The sequence below is a fragment of the Megascapheus bottae genome, chromosome 21, assembly GCF_031878675.1.
Source record: "Megascapheus bottae isolate mThoBot1 chromosome 21, mThoBot2.hap1, whole genome shotgun sequence".
NCBI classification, from domain to species: Eukaryota; Metazoa; Chordata; class Mammalia; order Rodentia; family Geomyidae; genus Megascapheus; species Megascapheus bottae.
Genome location: NC_143529.1, coordinates 2,511,153 through 2,529,367, shown reverse-complemented (window position 1 = coordinate 2,529,367; position 18,215 = coordinate 2,511,153). Strand labels below are relative to the sequence as shown.

Here is an 18,215-nt window from a genome sequence, read left to right as displayed (position 1 = left end):
TGACGCTGCCGGCAGCCAATCGCCGGACAGCGACTCCTGCTCGGAAGACTTCCGCAAGCGGCGCAGCTCTGGCGCTGTTCGCCGGCCTTCGGTACGTGAGGAGTCGCAAGCTTTCGCCGCCGGGCTGGTCCTGCGCCGTGCGGGCTGCCGGGAGTGGGACGGTCGGTAAGTTAACACAAACTCGCCCTGCCTGTGCTTCCGCCATGGTCTGAGGGGAGCTGCTGGAGAGGCGGGCTCGGCCCGTTGGGCAGTCCAGGGGCAGAGTCGGCTCCGACTGCGTCCGCAGTGCCGAGTGGCCGGAGATGCTCCGCTCGCCCGAGGGTCGCGCCGCGGCCCTGACGAGAGGTGCGGCCGCGGACTCATGGGGGCGAGCGGGGGTTGGGAGCCTCCCGGCCTCGGGGGAGTCCGCTGAGGCGCCCGCTGGGCGCTGGAGGCCCGGGAAGGGCCGAGCCCAGACAGCTATCCTGGTCTGTGGTCTCCGAGAGGGGCGGCAGCGCACCTGCCTGGGGTCGCAGTGCTTCGCAACAGAGATTTAATTCTTTTTAGGCCTCTTTCCACCCTGCGTCAAGTGGACAAGCTGTCATGGAGTGGTGGCATGTGTTAAGGGTAATGTGTAACGTTGATACAGGACGGATGACAAACCTGGGATATCTTACTGTAGAAATACGTAAATTTTCACCTCCGACTTGGCTCGCCCGCAACTTTGATCACTTGAAAGCCTTCATCCGATTCCTGAGATCTCGAAAGAGTGAAAAGTACCTTTGCGTTTGCTGACTAGGGTTATGAGAAGTTCCCCTCTGTGCTAACTATAACGCAGAGTTTATTTTTAATGGGAACTGTAACAAATGCAATCTCCACTCCTTTTCTCCCTCCCTATGGCGATAGGTATTCGTCAGGGTCATTGACGGAACTAAACAAACATCTTTAAAGTGACTGAGAAATAATCAGTTCTTCTTTGGGTGTTTCACTTTAAACATGAAAGGGGAATGGGAAAACTTTTAAAAATAATCAAACAGAGCAATTGACTGGAAAAATATTCAAAAGAAAGATTCATTGTTTAAATCTAGTTGTGTCACAAGACTGAGAAATAAAACATCATCCCCTTAACCGGTTCTTATCTATGTAAACAGCTTGTTCCTCACCAACTTCAGTTTTTAAAAAGAGTTAGGTGCTTTTAATTCTGACCAGGAAGAGAGGGTTCTACTAGGTTTAAGAGTATATAGATACTAGAATGTACTTGCTGGGTCAGTTTGGGTTTTGTAGTTTGTATTGGTTTATCCTGTTGGAGATGATCATGTTAGGCAAAATTAAAGATAAGTATCCTGTATTTTCCCATATATGTGAAAACTAAAAAGAATAATTTTTAAAAAGACAATCTGAAAACAGAAAATGGTCTAGAGTACCAGGAGGGAGAACCATCAAAGCCCAGTATAGGCAATATCACCACGAAACCCATTAATTAAAAAAAAAAATTATTGTTAGGGTGATGTATAGCAGGGTTACAGTTACATTCATCAGGTAGGAGGTACATTACTTCTTGAGCATTATTACTTCTTCCCATTGTTTCCCCCCCCTTTCCCTTCCCCACCCCCTCCACTGGTCTTTCCCTTCCCTTCCTTATTTCAAATAAACAAACATATATGCAACATAACAGGTCAGATACAGAAACAAGATGAGATAAACCATAAGGGAGGGAAAAAAGAAAAGAAATAACTTCACAATAGTACATTAAGAACAACAATCACAAAGATAAATCTCTTGTTTCTGTTTTCTGGAGTTCATTTCTCTTAGCTTCATCCTATATAGCCATGTATATATATAGCTTTTGAGCTATTGTGATCCTCTGCTAGGAAAATCCTAGATGTATACTAATTGTACAAATAAGGGAAACCATGGAGCCTACGTTTCTTTGGGTCTGGCTTACTTCACGTAATGTGACTTTTTCCAAGTCTTTACATTTCCTTACAAATGGGGCAATGCCATTCTTTCTGATGGCAGCATAGGATTCCACTGTGTATATATACTGCATCTTCTTGATTCACTCATCTACTGAGGGGCATCTAGGTTGTTTTCATATCTTAGTTATGATGAATAATGGTGCAATGAATATGGTTGTGCTGAAAGGTTTAGTATGACCTTGTTTCTGGACATTTGGGTAAATGCCCAGAAGTGGGATGGCTGGAAACCCATTAATTTTGTATAATTGAAAGGGTCTGTTCATTTTGCAAATTTTCCTATTGGGTCTTTACTTTCTTTCTCATATATTTTTAAGACGTTGATTTTTCTCTTCCACTTTGCATTTTCCTTGATTATATTAGTAAAATTAACATGCTTGGAGACAAGTATTAGAAAAGGAAACTGTAGGGTTGGGAGTTTGGCCTAGTGGTAGAGTGCTTGCCTGGTATGCATGAAGCCCTGGGTTGGATTCCTTGGTACTACATACAAGGAAAAAGCCGAAACTGGTGCAGTGGCTCAAGCGGTAGAGTGCTAGCCTTGAGAAAGCCCAAGGACAGTCCTCAAGTCCTGAGTTCAAGCCCCAGGACTGACAAAAAGAAAAAAAAGGAAGGAAGGAAGGAAAGAATAGAAAACTAAAAAACTAGTGTTGTGACAGTCAGATGTTGAGGATTTTTTTTCTTATTGCCTATGGCAGCATCTATAAGAAGTGTATTTTGGAGGCTGTGCGTGTGTGTGTGTGTGTGTGTGTGTGTGTGTGTGTGTGTGTGTGTGTGTGCGTGTGCGTGTGCGTGTGCGCACGTATTCTGTTTCAGAATTGCAAAGCAAATACATCTTTGTAACATTTTGTCATGTCAGAATGAGAGATCTTTAAGCTTAGGTTCCAGCCATATTAGTGCTAATTCATTTCATTATCTTTCTTACAGAGCAAACATGAATGTTGGAGTTGCCCACAGTGAGGTGAATCCAAATACCCGTGTAATGAACAGCCGGGGGATGTGGCTGACCTATGCATTGGGAGTTGGCTTGCTTCATATTGTCTTACTCAGCATTCCCTTCTTCAGTGTACCTGTTGCGTGGACCTTAACAAATATTATACATAACTTGGTAAGTATTTCATCTTATTTTAAACACTAAAAACCTTATGGTCTGATGGTTGATCAGTAAAGGGGAAGAAAAATGGAATTGATCGGTAAAATTTGTTTTGCAAAATGAAAAAAGTTCTGGAGATGAATGTTAGAAGTGGTGGTTATAACATTACAAACACTCTTACTACATTATAAACAAAAAGAACATGACTTAGTGATGTTTCTTTAGTGCTTTGTTTTGTGGTTCTGTGGTTAAAGCCAGGGGACAAACACCCTATCACCAAGCTTCATATAGCCAAACAGCTTATAAATTTTAACAGCGTTATTTGAGGTATAATTCTATACTATAAAATTAAACTAGTTACAGCCAAGCTGTCTCCAAACTCTTGGGCTCAAATTGTGTTCCTGCCTTACTACCGTCATTGGGAGCTGCTAGTGGAAGTACATTAAGAGGAAACAAGTCATCTTCTCATTTTATTAAACTCTTGTTTTAGTTCCTGTGGAACACATTTTAAATAGATGTATTTCTGATTTCCTTTTCTATTTCATCCAACAGATTCTGCCTCCTTTTTTTAAATCTCTTACATCTTACTAGTAGTTCGTAAACTGTTTTTCTTCCTCCCTTTTTATACTATATTTTTGACCCAGGTTATTTCATCTATCCTCATTTTTGGTTTTTTCTGTAGACTAGTGAAGTGTGTGTGTGTGCGTTTGTGTCTATGTCTGTGTCTGTGTGTTGGTCCTAGGGTATGAACTCACAGCCTGGATGCTCTCCCTGAGTTTCTTTTGCTCCAGGCTAGTTTTCTACCACTTGAGCCACAGCACCAATTCCAGCTTTTTCTGAGTAATGTATTGAGATAAGAGTATCATCAACTTTGCTGTCCAGCCTGGCTTTGAACTGCTATCCTCATATTTCAGCCTCCTGAGAACCTGGGATTACAGGTATAAGCCACTAGCACTAGCATGTTTATATCAGTAGATTACCTTACATCTTAAAACAAGCAAGAATAAACTGAACTTACTGTATTTCTTAAAACCAATAGTTTGCTACTCTGACATTGCTCATAATTTTATCTAAAGCACTACTATCTGCCCTATAAGGCAGCTTAACAACTGAATGCCAGTAGTAAAGTGATTAATATATTGTGTCATTGGAACTGATAGTGTTTTGAGAGTTAAAGGGAGCAGTAGTAATTTGCCAAGCTAATAGAAATTTCTAGAAACATCCTGTACAAACTAAGATGATTACTGTAATGTTACAGTAAACATAAACTTCATATCCCCGAACCATTTAGACCTGTTTGTTGTTGTGCCCCACTAAAAGCTTGTCAACACCCTCTTTTTAATAACTATAAATAAATTACTGCAAGTCAGATGTCTTTATTTTTTATTGTCGGAGTAATGTATAAAGATATTACAGTTACGTTTGTCAAGTAGTAGGTGCATCAAGTCTTTTTTTTTTATATTTCTCTGCGTACTTCTGTTCTAACAGTGCAGAAGCAAGAAGAAACATATCAGTAATTTTGAAAAGCAGGCTCTGCCCTAGGAATAAGGAAAATCATGTTTACTTTAGCTTAAACTCTTCTACTATTTTAAAACCCATAGCTGATTCCTATAAGTTAAGAAAAAGTATCTAGCAAACCTCCTGCAAAGCCTGTACAACTTTGCATTCTAGCATTACATATTTATCATAGTTTTATAATTGGCCATTTACCCGATAGTAGATGTATTACTTCTCACACATCAATACCCCTTCTCATGTTTTTGTCCCCATTTCCCTGCCCTCACCCCCTCCCAATCATCTTGTTTCCCCCCTCCCTTTTCTATTTCAAATAAACATAAATGTATATACAGCATACCAAGGAACAATGTCAGATATAGTAAAAATATGAGATTAACTAAAGGACAAAAAAAGAGAAGAGAAATAACATAGTACATTAAGAACAACAATCACACAAGATAAAACTCTTGTTTCCATATCCTAGAGATCCTTTCATTCAGCCTCATCCTATATGACCTTATGTATCTAGGTATTGAGCTATTGTAATCCTCAGCAAGGAGAGTCCTAGGTGTGTACTAATTATTACAAATGAGGAAAACCATTGAGCCTATGTTTTGTTGGGTCTGGCTTACTTCACTTAATATGATTTTTTCCAAGTCTTTCCATTTCCTTACAAATGGGGCAATGTCATTCTTTCTGATGGCAGCATAGATTTCCATTGTGTATAAGTGCCACATTTTCTTGATCCAATCATCTACTGAGGGACATCTGGGTTGGTTCCATATATTTGCTATGGTAAATTGTGCTGCAGTGAATATCATTGTGCTAGTGATTTTAGTATGTCCTTGTTTCTGGACATTTGGGTAAATGCCAAGGAATGGAATTGCTGGGTCATAGGGGAGCACCATGTTTAGTCTTTTGAGGAATTACCATACTGCTTTTCATAGTGTTTGAACAAGGTGACACTCCCAGGAACAGTAGTAGCATTCTCTCCTGGCCCCATCCCTGCCAGCATCTGTTGTTATTAGATTTCTTGATCATGGCCATTCTAACTGGAGTGAGGTGGAATCTCAAAGTTGTTTTGATTTGCATTTCTTTTATTGCCAGAGATGTCAAGCATTTCTTCATGTGTCTATAGGCCATTCTTATTTGTCGGTTGTGGGACTTGAACTCTGGGCCTGGGTGTTGTCCCTGAGCTCTTCAGCTCAAGGCTACCACCCTGCCACTTGAGCTACAGCGCCACTTCCAGTTTTCTGGTAATTAATTGGAGAGAAGAGTCTCATGGACTTTTTAATGCCCAGGGTGGCTTTGATCCATGATCCTCAGATCTCAGCCTCCTAAGTAGGTAGGATTAAAGGTGTGAGCCATTGCCCCTGGCTTCTCTCCAGTATTTTTTTAATACTGTGTGTACCTGTTAGATAAACTAATTAGTCTTTCTCCTTTCTCCAGTGGCACATCTTTAAATGTGTTTAGCATCCATCTTCAACCCATGTTTTCCAATTCATTTGCTGAAATTGAGGTACAGTAGATGACCATGACTAAATACAGTCAATAGATAATTTATACAATGTAGAAGAAAACTTCTGACTTATTTTATATTAGTTCATCACAGTAGAATTCTAAACTTAACCAACCGTAGATGTAATAATTATATGACACCAAAATTTAGGTTTCCTTTGAGGGTAGTTTACATTAAACAAATTAAAAATGTCATATACATTATGAATGCTTTTAAAGATAGGGAAATAAAACTAATTGTTGTACATAGGGAAAAAAAAGATACTGTATTTGCCTTTTAGAATAATATAGTAGAAAGCCACATGTTTTTCTGTTGGCCCAAAGCCTGGGAACTGCCTGTAAGCTTTTTTACTTGAGACTACTGCTTTACCATTTGAGCCACAGCTTCCCTTCTAGACTTTTTGGAAGTTAATTGGTGCTAAGATTCGTATGGACTTTACTACCTATCCTGGCTTCAAACCACAGTCCTCTCATCTAGCCTCCTGAGTAGCTAGGAATACAGGCGTGAGTCAACCGCACCTGGATTATGTAATTATTTTTATTCAGTGCTACACTTTACTCTTCATAAGATGATAATACTCAATAGGATTATTAGCCCAGCTTTAAAGATGAATGAGACTTCTCTTTATATTACTTTACTAAATGTTTACTAAATTTTGGCCATGAGATACATACTTTACTAATTCTTTTAATGCATGAATACTTGTCACTAGCCTTATTTGAAAGGCTAAACTGTTTACCAAGCTACTGAACAATATAGGGTAGGAGGATAGAGAAAGTTGATCTGACTATAATCATGTATGAATGATGGTGAAACCCCTTTGTACAATTAACATGGTAAAAATGAATTAAAAACATACTAGGATAGAAGATACACTGTCAAAAGATTGTTTAATTTTCTTTCTTTATTGTTCCTGTGCTGAGGATGGAACTCACTAAGGAGTTGTAACTTAAGCTGTACCTTCAAGAATAAGGTACTTGAGAACCAGGAGTTTGGTCTAGTGGTAGAGTGCTTGCCTAGCATGCACAAAGACCTGGGTTCTTTTCTTCTGTACCACATACATAGAAAAAAGCCTGAAGTGGTGCTGTGGCTCAAGTGGTAGACCTCTAGCCTCAAGAAACCTCAAGAGCAGTACTCAGACACTGAGTTCAAGCCGCAGGACTGGCAAGAAGAAGGAGGAGGAGGAGGAGGAGTGCTCTGTACCTTTTTTTGCCAGTCCTGGGGCTTGAACTCAGGGGCTTGAGTACTGTCTTCAGGCTTTCTCAAGGATAGAGCTCTATTACTTGAGCCACAGCAGCGATTCCGGCTTTTTTCTATGTATGTGGTACCAAGGAATCCAACCCTGGTCTTCTGCATGCTAGGCAAACACTCTAGCTCTAGGCGAAACTCCAGACCCTGATTGTACCCTTGATAGCAGTTTCTTTCTCACCTGCCTTCCACATGGAAGGCAGCCTCTTCACTAAATATTTACTTGCTTCAGTCTTTTTCCATAGCTTAGTTATTACAACAGCTAAACAAGTTTTGAATTGTCTAGTATATGACTATAAAACACACTGAAAAGTAGAGGGATTTCTTAACACTGTAAAACATAAAATTGAAAATTACTATTTATATATATATTAAAAGCTGAAGTAGAAAAATATGACATCACATTATGTCTTCTAGATGGAATATTATTTCATGATAAGATTTAAGGGTAACCCTGAAATTATAAACTGTCAGTCTAAATTGATGTCATACTCTCAAAGAAACAAATGGTAATAAATATCATAGATAAAATAGCTTTTAGTGATTTTTTTTTTACTTTAGACTTTAAATACCATGGAGGCACCATACGGACTAAATTAACCTATTATGTTAAGAAATAACTTTCATTACTTTGGAAGAGAAGTCGTTTGGCAAACGCATTCCTAGTGCTAAATATTTCGAAAACATTTCCCCAACAGAGGCATTCCTAATACTAAAATGTTTCAAAAAAATTTCCCCAAAAGAGAAATTTACTGTTTTTATTCTGTATGTCTTTATTCTACAAAAGTCACCAGACTTACTAATATAACACACTGGAGAACGTTTTCCTATACATTTGGGAAATGGTAACCCTATTTACTTACTTCATTTTTCCCAAGAAAGATGTTTGGGAATAACTAGTTTCCTGAAACTACCTTGCTGGTACTCTGGTACTTTTTACTTTCAATTTAATGAAAACAGGTTACTTTTTTTTTTTTTTTGCAGTCCTGGCTTTTTCTATGTATGTGGTAAGAAGGAATCATACCTGGGTCTTTGTGCATTCTAGGCAAGCATTCTACCACTAAGCCAAACTCTCAGCCCTAAACAGGTTACTTTTACTTGTACTTGTTCTTTTAATTGATTTGCATCAAAAAGTATTTATAAATCCCAGAAAGCTTTATTATATAGAAACTGGCTATAACCTTTCACTTTTACAGGAAACCTAAGTACTTAAGCTACTAAAATAAATCATATGTCACAAATTTTGGCTTGGAACAATCTTTGGTTTTTTTTGTTATTTTGTTTTTTTGCTTTTTGTTGTTGTTCTTATTGGTCATGGGGCTTAAACTCTGGGCTGGGGCCCTGTCCCTGAGCTCTTCAGCTTAAGGCTTTCTAGAGGTTAATTGGAGATATGAATCTTACAGACTTTAGTGTCCAGGCTGGCTTGGAACCGTGATCCTTAGATCTCAGCCTCCTGAGTAGCTAGGATTACAGGTATGAGCCACCCTGCCCAGCTATAGAACAATCTTAAAGCTAACTAACAAGTACTAATTTTCTATTTAATATTGATCATATTACCTACTACCATTGCTTGTTTTCTAGGGAATGTATGTATTTTTGCATGCAGTGAAAGGAACACCTTTTGAAACTCCTGACCAGGGTAAAGCAAGGCTCCTAACTCACTGGGAACAACTCGACTATGGAGTACAGTTTACTTCTTCACGCAAGTTTTTCACCATTTCTCCAATAATTCTGTAAGTGATTGATAAACAAAGGCTTAAAGAAGGCAGGATAACATAAAAAGGAGGTGCCCAGTTAACCATATTAAATTAGAATATTTTGTTGACAAATGTTAACTATGTCAGATGAAGTGTAAAGTTCAGTCAAAAAATATTTGCCTTCTCCATTTGTTTATTTGTTTTATTTTTATCATAATAAACTTAAAGTGTCTTGTTCCACTGATTGAGATTTGGCTAACTGGTGGGCCCTAAAGCTGGATCCTATGTCCTTTTGACATATCCCAAACAATAAAATTACCTGTGTCCCTGTTTCAAGCCTGAAATGTCTATTTCTCTGAAGAACTCTTGTTTTTTCAGTAGAAATAATATTCAGAGAAATCAGGAACAGATAAAATTCTTAGCAAGTTAGTAACAAACTACTTTGACTTTAACAAGTCCAATAGAGACAAAATTCATGCTTGTCAGTATACCAAAATTCTAGAGTATTAAGGTTATTATAAGAAAATTGAGCATTTAATTTTCTATATTTCCTATCAGATGGCCTTAAAAAATTATTTAGATTGTCATAATAATTTTATTGACCACATAGCCTGTTTAGATAGTCTTATTTCAAGCTTCTTGGAAGAAGAAAATGATTTATAAAAAAGAGTTTAGCTGGGCGCGGTGGCTTATGCCTGTAACCATAGCTACTTAGGAGACGGAGATCTAAGGATCAAGGTTCAAAGCCAACACGGCACAAAAGGACCTGAGACTCTGAGCTCCAATTAATCTCTAGAAAAGGGGATGTGGGGCTTGGTTCAAGGGTAGGGCAGTAACCTTAAGCTGAAGAGTTCAAGGACAGTGCTCAGGTCCAGGGGTAGGGCGTTAGCCTTGAGCTGGAGAGCTCAGGGACAGTGTCCAGGCCGAGTTCAGGCCCCATGATTAAAAAAAAAAAAAAAAGAATTTAGGCTTTCAGTGTAGGACTGACCTAGAGTGAATTCTTTGTCTATGATTTAGTTAGCTTCGTTGCTCATATTAAAAACTAGCTATACTTAATCTTGATACTGTATGAAATGAAAGTTACTTATCTGTAAAATCATTTAATCTGGTACCTGGTATATCTTCACTCAGTTTCTTACTTGATCAGGCATACACACTCTTGTCTCTGCATACCAGCGCTTAAACTCAAGGAAGTCCTTGCACGTTCAGTTTGCTTGCTCATGGCTGGCTTTCTACCACTTCAATAACCCCTCTGGCCTGGCTTTTTGGTGGTTAAAGATGGACTCTCAGATTTGTGTAACTTTTGTGAGTAGGATACTTAAAACCATGATCCTCCACATCTCAGCCTCCTGAGTCACAGGATTGCAGGTATATGACCCAACAGGTCAAGCTCTAAGTAGCATTTCTTAAATATTTCATGGGTAGTACTACTTTTGTGCCTTTGTTCAAATTAATTCTAATAAAATGCCATTTCTTTTAGTTTTTTTAATGAGTAATATAACAATTTTTTCTTCCTTCAAGTTTTTGAAAGTATTACTTTAAATCATACATGCAGGTTACATATGATAGCTATGTTTTGCATGTCTTTTTTGTATGTTTGGTCAGTTTTTTGACACAGGTGGTTAATGGTTTTAAATTTTGAATTTTAGCCAGTGAACTTAATACAAATGTTTTACATGCTTTGGTGAGGGGCAGAGTGGTTGAGATAAGGTCTTGTAATCCTGTCTGACCAACTTGCCTTTTGGTTCATTTGTTTTTTTTGGTCACTTGTAGGGCTTAAAATCTGGGTACTGTCCTTGAGCTCTTCAGTTCAAGGCTAACACTCTACCACTTGAGCCACAGAACTACTTCGGGTTTTCTGGTGGTTAACTGGAGATGAGAGTCTCATGGACTTTAGTGCCTGGGCTGGCTTTGAACTTCAGTCCTCAGATCTCAGCCTCCTGAGTAGCTAGAATTACAGGCATGAGCCCCCAGCCCACCAACTTGTTTTGTTGGACTTAAATTTGTACTCTTACTGTGACTACTTGGATTGCAGGTATATACCACATAGGTTATATATAATACTGTGTCCATTGATAGAATCAGTGAAGTCTCGAAAAGCTGGAACACTTCTTGTGGAGGTGTTGCAATTCTTTGATTTAGGATTTAAGAATGAATAGGTTTGGGTAGATGTTTGTTTTTAAAAGGCATTTTCAAGTAAACAATATATAAATGTTTTCTTAAAAACTTCAGTTATTTCAACTGTAATTATGTAGAGGATTTTTATTATTTATACAAAAAAGTTTGACATATACAAAAATTTTAATGAGTACATTTTAAAAAATGTAATTCTGACCCACAGTTACAATTTCAGATATTTTAACTAAATTCCTTAATCACTGAACAGACAGAATTTAAAGCCATTTATATAGATATATATTTTTTTAGTAGTGCTGAGTATTATGGCAAGCATTCTGCTGTCCCCAGCCCCAGTAATTTTCTTTTTTCCTTTTTTTTTTTTTTTTTTTTTTTGCCAGTCCTGGGCTTGAGCTCAGGGCCTGAGCACTGTCCTTGGACTTTCTCAAGGCTAGAGCTCTATCACTTGAGCCTCAGCACCACTTCCGACTTTTTTCTATGTATGTGGTACCAAGGAATCAAACCCGGGTCTTCGTGCATGCTAGGCAAGCATTCTACCACTAGGCAAAACTTGCAGCCTCCCCGGTAGTTTTCAAAGTGCTTTCTCATTTTCATATTTGCTCAAAATTTGTGTTTGAAGAACGAATTCAAAAGGTAAAGACATTTTAGCTATTTAGAGATGAGTCCAAAGTAAACCATATCAGCTTAAGTCTTATTCTCATATATACTCTGAAGACCTGTGAAAGCAAATAAGTTGTTCTCACTGATTCCCACTTGGATTTTTATTACCTCAGTCCATCATCTAAGTTTTTTCTTAAGAATGGGATTACATTCATATAATTGATACAATTAGTTTCCATTAAAATGTAAAAAGCAAACTCTATGTATGCCTACTCTATGTATGGTAGAGAATCCAAACCAAGATTGTTTAAGCTATCAGATTCTCCATTAAGCTCATAATAAAGATGGGATATCACACACGTTTACTAGATGTAAATATTCTTTTGTTTTGTGAAGTAAATATCAAAACAGTATATGAAAACAGCAAGGAAGACTTTACAGACAATTTTGAGGAATATAATTGATTCTTGAGAACATTTTCTGACTATTTGTAAAATAAGTGAACGACTGTAGAATTACTTAATCTACATAGCTCGAAAATTATGTGTACAATTCTCTTAGATAGTTGCTGTTTCTAAGCATATTACACAAAACATTTATTTTCCCTTAGGAGAAACTAAAGGCAGTACCTAGAAGAAAGACTACTAAAATATTTCCCTGCATACTCTGAAAGTATTTGGACAAACATTAATTTAGATACTAACTTCTTAGTTATCAAGTAAGACACAATATTTTTTATTTCTATCTTATGGTAAGGCATTCACAAATAATAGATCTGGACTTAGTAATTTAGGTCTTAAAGGTAATTGGTATTTGTTAAAACAAGTTGCCAGATGTTGGGTGTCTGAGTATAATTTTGTATCAAAACAGCCAGAACTTTACAAACATGGCCTTCAGATTTCTAGGAACAATTACTTAAGACCTTCATTTATAGTATGGAAATGAGAAGGGCCAAGTATTTATCTTTCCAAGATAAGGAATAGTACCAGTATACCTTAACCTAATTTTCAGAGCTTTACATCAGTAAAATGAGTCTAAATTTCTTAGAGAAAAAAAATAAATAAAATTCTTAGAGAACATGATCAACACTTGGATCCAGATTTTTTTTTTCTTTTGCCAGTCCTGGGCTTGAACTCAAGCCTGGGCACTGTCCCTGGCCTTCTTTTGCTCAGGGCTAGCATTCTACCACTTGAGCCACAGATACTGTGATATCAAAGAATGTGGTACTGAGGAATCAAATCCAGGGCTTCATGCATGCTAGTCAAGCACTCTACCACTAAGCCACATCCCCGGCCCTAGATCCAGATTTTATAAATACAAAACTAGCATGAAACTTCAGAAAACATATGAAACCACCTTTGATAGCCTTCTTTAAAGGATGCTAAGTAACAAATACAAAATGCATACCTTAAAATTTTAAATCCCAAAGCAAACCTGGGCCTAAACTTTCCTTTTGCTTCAGTGCTCAATGATAATTTTACTTTTAGGGATTTGTGTTTTGTGGCCTTAAATCTACCTCTTAATGTTTTAATTTTAAGTGGTTTCATTTTTAGATATTATATGTTTTCTTTTATCTCTACAGATATTTTCTGGCAAGTTTCTATACGAAGTATGATCCGACTCACTTCGTCCTAAACACAGCTTCTCTCCTGAGTGTGCTTATTCCCAAAATGCCACAACTACATGGTGTTCGGATCTTTGGAATTAATAAGTATTGAAATGGTTCGCAACAGCAAGTTGCTTGCAGTTATTGAGTTTCCTGTAAGGAAGGAGTAGTTAGTAAACTGCACTCTTTCTTTGATAATGTAAATGAGAGATGTTTACATTGGAGGACCAATTTCTGGTTCTTCATATGCTGTCTTGAAGTGCAGAATTCTGAAAGATGCCTCTGTTTAATGCATCTGGTTATTTCCGAAGAGGCTTTATAGTCAGGCTGGGCAGGCCCAGCTAATAAGTTAATTGCAGTACAATGAGGGTACAGTAGATAAACCCAAGGAATAAAAGATTTGTAAGGAATTAGGACCAGTTTATCACCAATAGACATTATGTTAGGAAAAGTAAAAGAAAATTCCAGTCATTTGGGCATAGTCAGTTTAAATAGACTTACATAAAAACCAGAATCATCTCTGTACAAGTTTATTATCGATCATTTTTTTATTTCTATACATTCTTATTTTATGTGAGTTTATATACCCTCTTGTTTTGTACAAGCCATTTTCTCCCTTTTGATTCTGTTGGCTCATTATTGTGTGTTGATAGCTGAAGTCATTATTGCATCTATTACATTACAAAGCTCTTGAAGGTCCCTCTTCATGACTGATTAGGGATAGAAGATAGCCACATATCTTATCTTACAGGTAGGCTTTGACTCAGCATTCTAATTTTGGAACAAAGTGGGTTTACTGCTTTTATGGACAGGGCTGTTAAATTAAGAGAACAATTTATTTTAAGCAGCTCAAGTATGATAGTTTAAAGGTCAATTTATTTGGATGAATAACATAATTGGTAAAGTCTGTTACTTTAGAAAGGGACATATAAAATGGGCAACTATAACATCACCTGTGGTCTAGCAGAAATTAGTAGCAGTAATGCTAAAAATCATTTTAGCAAGTATGAGGTAAAAGATAACATTGTCTTTTCTTAGTACTCCTGCTTTTATTCCTCATAGTTGGCCCATTAATATATTGCCTTTTAAATTTGTGGGTCTTTTTGTAGATAACTCCAAATAGCAATTATTCCCAGAGCAGCTACATTTGAATTCCTGTGATTTAGGGAACATCCCTAAGATTAATTCCAAAAATGACCATCTACTACTTTTAGAAGTAAACGTATCAAAAATAAAAAATATTACATATCCAAATTCTAATATAGTATAAAATTGAAAAACTCAGTAGGATAAGCAAAATTGAACAGTTTTAGACCAACTTAAAAATCAGTTTGTGATCATTGTTTCATATCTCAAAAGTATTGAGTTTAGAAATCAATTGTATGATACTGCCTTTGTATGTCTGTGTTTTCCCATGTATTTTTAAATAATTGGTAATCCATACTTTAATAAAAAGTTTCCTTGGTGTAATATTATTTCAAAAGTTTTCCAATTCAGTCATCAAAACTACACTGCCAATTTTCAAGTTTATTTTTAAGATTAACCAGAGCCAGGAGTGTGGCCTAATGGCCCTGGGTTCAATTCCTCTATACTACAAACACAGAAAATGCCGGAAGTGGTGATGTGGCTCAAGTGGTAGAGAGCTAGCCTTCAGAAAGCCCAAGGACAGTGCCCAGCCCCTGAGTTCAAGCCTCAGGACTGGCCAAAAAAAAAAAAAAAAAAATCACCCTACAAATGCTCCTTTACTTCATTTTAAAGTAAGCTTATCTAAAAAAGGTTCCATTTTTCCATATTTCAAAAATGGAAGCCTTTTTTAATTTTCCCCATTTTCCTTTTCAATGGTTTATAAAAATTAACTTAGTAGATTTTCGGTGGCCCACTTTGTTTGGAGTATTACATTCAGGATTACAGATTTTATGAGCAAAGCAAACCAGTTTGCTTCCCTGTATTTTATAATCTATTTAGAATACAGATATACACGTAATTTCATAAAGTATGATAAATGGTATGGGAAAAAAAATAAAACAGGTGATAACTACCTCTGAGGGGCCCGGAGTTTGGCCTAGTGTTAGAGTGCTTGCCTAGCAGGCACAAAGACCTGGGTTCGATTCCTCGGTACTACATACTTAGAGAAGCTAGAAGTGTTACTGTGGCTCAAATTGTAGGGCATTAAGTCTTGAGGAAAGCCCAAGGACAGTGCTCAGGCCCTGAGTTCAAGCCCCAGGACTGAGTGGTAAAAAAAAAAAAAAACTACCTCTGAAAGTTCTGTCCTGTCCTAATGATCCTATTTTCCTATATAACATTTGAACACAAATTTTCCACATATGAAAATGTAACTCTCATTCAAAGATTGAAGATGATTTCCATTAGGGGTGATAACAATTATTGAAGAATGGGTGAAACAAAAATGAGATGTTTGAAGATTAATGAGACATCTAAAAGAATTGTAAAGAAATAGCAAGGAATGGAATGCTATAAAATAAGGTGTAAGAAGTAGAAAGAGGGGCCAGATAATTTATTCTAAGTATGACAAAACTATTGGGGAGTTACTGAAAATATTATAAGGTTCTAATTTCATCGTCAACACTAACATTGAAAATGAGGGGAATACAAAACAGGAAGAATAAACTGAGGAGTCATGCCAAGAAATAGCTTATAACTCAGGAAGTTACAGATGAAGTAAGATTTGGGATATACTTTTTAAATATCTCCAAGCAGCTCACAAAACATTTGTGAATGTGTGATGACGGGAGGGAATTAAAGTGACACCTAGGTCTTAGCCTTAACATGTAGATGAAAGTTTGTACTAAGTTTGAAAATTTCAAATTTCACAAATGTGTTCTTTTTTTAGAGCTGAAATTTGCTGGTGATAGGATGGCTATATGAATACAGTAACACTTATAGATTTTTTCTTTAGTACAGTCTGATAGCATTTTAACTTTTCAGTATTTGTTTTTACTATCTTAAAGTCTTTCTACAAAGGGATTTCTATTTAACAATATCCTTTTGTGATTACATGCACTGTAGCTCTTTTGCTATGTCCCTGCTTTATGTATACTAACTAAAACCTGACATTTTTCAACACGTAGTGTTGTAAAATATAAATATATCATACATAATCACTGGATGGCTGGCTTTTCATAATCTTTAGGTCTTGAGTTTTCTTCTTTTATTCTGGCAGACAATCAACCATCACTTTGTCTCCTGGAAGTTAAAAAAAGGCTTCGGACGGAGTCTCTGAATCATTTTAGGAGCTTATGTGACTTGTAAATCATCCAACCCCTATAGCCCAGTTGGTTGTGAAATGAGGACAGAAAGTAACAACTTGTGGGGATTTTATTAAGTTCTCTACCAGTGTCTGGCTGATAAGTGCCACTTTATTGATATCATCACACGTAAGTGAAAAACTTTGAAAAACAGTCATTCCAAATGAAAATATCTCGAAATATTGTGATAATTGTGCACTCGTTTATTTGTATCTGTGTCTTGGACTCTGTTTTTAAGTTATATACCTTAAGCTTAACACTCTGCAAGGCACAGAAGAGCTAGTTCTGTCCAACCTTGCTTTGTAAAGTCGTTGCTTCCTAAAACCTAAAAACTTAGCAAGGGAGAAGGCTGAGGAGAAATCTATTCAGAGAAATGGTAAGAAGTTCACAAGCCAAGATTGAGAGAGGTGCAAGAAAGTGAGTCTATTACTACACACCGTTGCATACATAGTAAGCAGGAGCTATATAGAATCCAAAACGAGGACATACCTATTTTTTTAAAAAAATCTCTATCACTGCCATTTGCTTGCCTATTTTTAGATTACAAAATTAAGTCAGCCTCAGACGTTTCACTCCTGGTGAACTGGGAGTACACTGTTGGATTGGAAGTACCAAGTTCTTGTGGGGACTCTTCGGGTTCCTAGAGGCGATCCTCTTCATGCTTCCAGCTGAAAGTACCGTATAGGAAGGAATCTCAGCCCCATGGCTTTCGATTACCAATAGTTCCCCTAAACACGAGATGACTGCAGCTAAATGCAAAAGAGAAAAAAAAAAAAAAACCCACAGGGCTGAGTGGCTTAAGGAAGTCGGAAAAGTGCTACCAAGTGACTCTCAAATGTCAGTCCTGCCTCTCACTTCAAAGGGTTTCTTTAGGGTCCGGGAGTTTGGCCTAGTGGTTAAAGTGCTTGCCTAGCATGCATGAAGACCCGGGTTTGATTCCTCGGTACCACATACATAGAAAAAAGCCTGAAGTGGTGCTGAGGCTCAAGTGGTAGAGCTGTAGCCTTGAGAAAGTCCAAGGACAGTGCTCAGGCCCTGAGTTCAAGCCCAGGACTGGCAAAAAAAAAAAAAAAAAAAGAGGGTTTTCTTTAGAGGTTCAATTGGAAGATGCATACTGTATTTAGAGTCTTACTGTGGTAATATCTTCTGTTGCACATGTATTTTTCAAATTATTGGATAATCCACATCTTTACCAAATATTTAAAAGAACCAGAATGACCCGTAATTTGAATCATTCCACTTAAAACCAGTTTACCCCAGTACTCTTTCTGTCCTTGTTCTGTTCATTTTTCCCCTACAGCATTTACTATTTTATAACCCATTATGAAATCAGTTTATTCATTAGCTTGTTATTTATTGTATGTCTCTCACCCCAACTACAATGTAAATTCTTAGAGAATATCAAAATTCTTATTTGCCCACTGAAGATACTGTCTGACAGGTTACTTAATAAACACTGTTGCACTCACTAATTAATTACAGATTCTCTGTATATTATATTTGCTTATATTTTTCCATGTCCAAAAATTCTGAATTTCATACTTGGGGTATGTCATAGTTTGCTCAATTGCTTTAAAATAGTAAACATTTACATTGTTTCA

At 37.1% G+C, this 18,215-nt stretch overlaps 1 protein-coding gene across 3 annotated transcripts; it reads left to right on the top strand.

Annotated features, from left to right (window-relative positions):
* Positions 1-57: 57 nt before the first annotated feature.
* Positions 58-15,598, top strand: Ormdl1 (ORMDL sphingolipid biosynthesis regulator 1). Of its 3 annotated transcripts, XM_090354468.1 has the most exons (5): positions 134-165; positions 547-606; positions 2,880-3,060; positions 8,891-9,042; positions 13,325-15,598. In XM_090354468.1, exons 3-5 carry the CDS (start codon positions 2,887-2,889, stop codon positions 13,458-13,460), a joined length of 462 nt encoding a protein of 153 aa, XP_090210594.1. In that variant the 5' UTR covers positions 134-165; positions 547-606; positions 2,880-2,886; the 3' UTR covers positions 13,461-15,598. The 3 variants fall into 3 exon arrangements, with proteins under 3 accessions (XP_090210596.1, XP_090210594.1, XP_090210595.1); XM_090354470.1 differs by lacking the exon at positions 547-606 and having other exon boundaries at positions 58-165; XM_090354469.1 differs by lacking the exons at positions 134-165; positions 547-606 and adding an exon at positions 208-345.
* Positions 15,599-18,215: the final 2,617 nt, after the last annotated feature.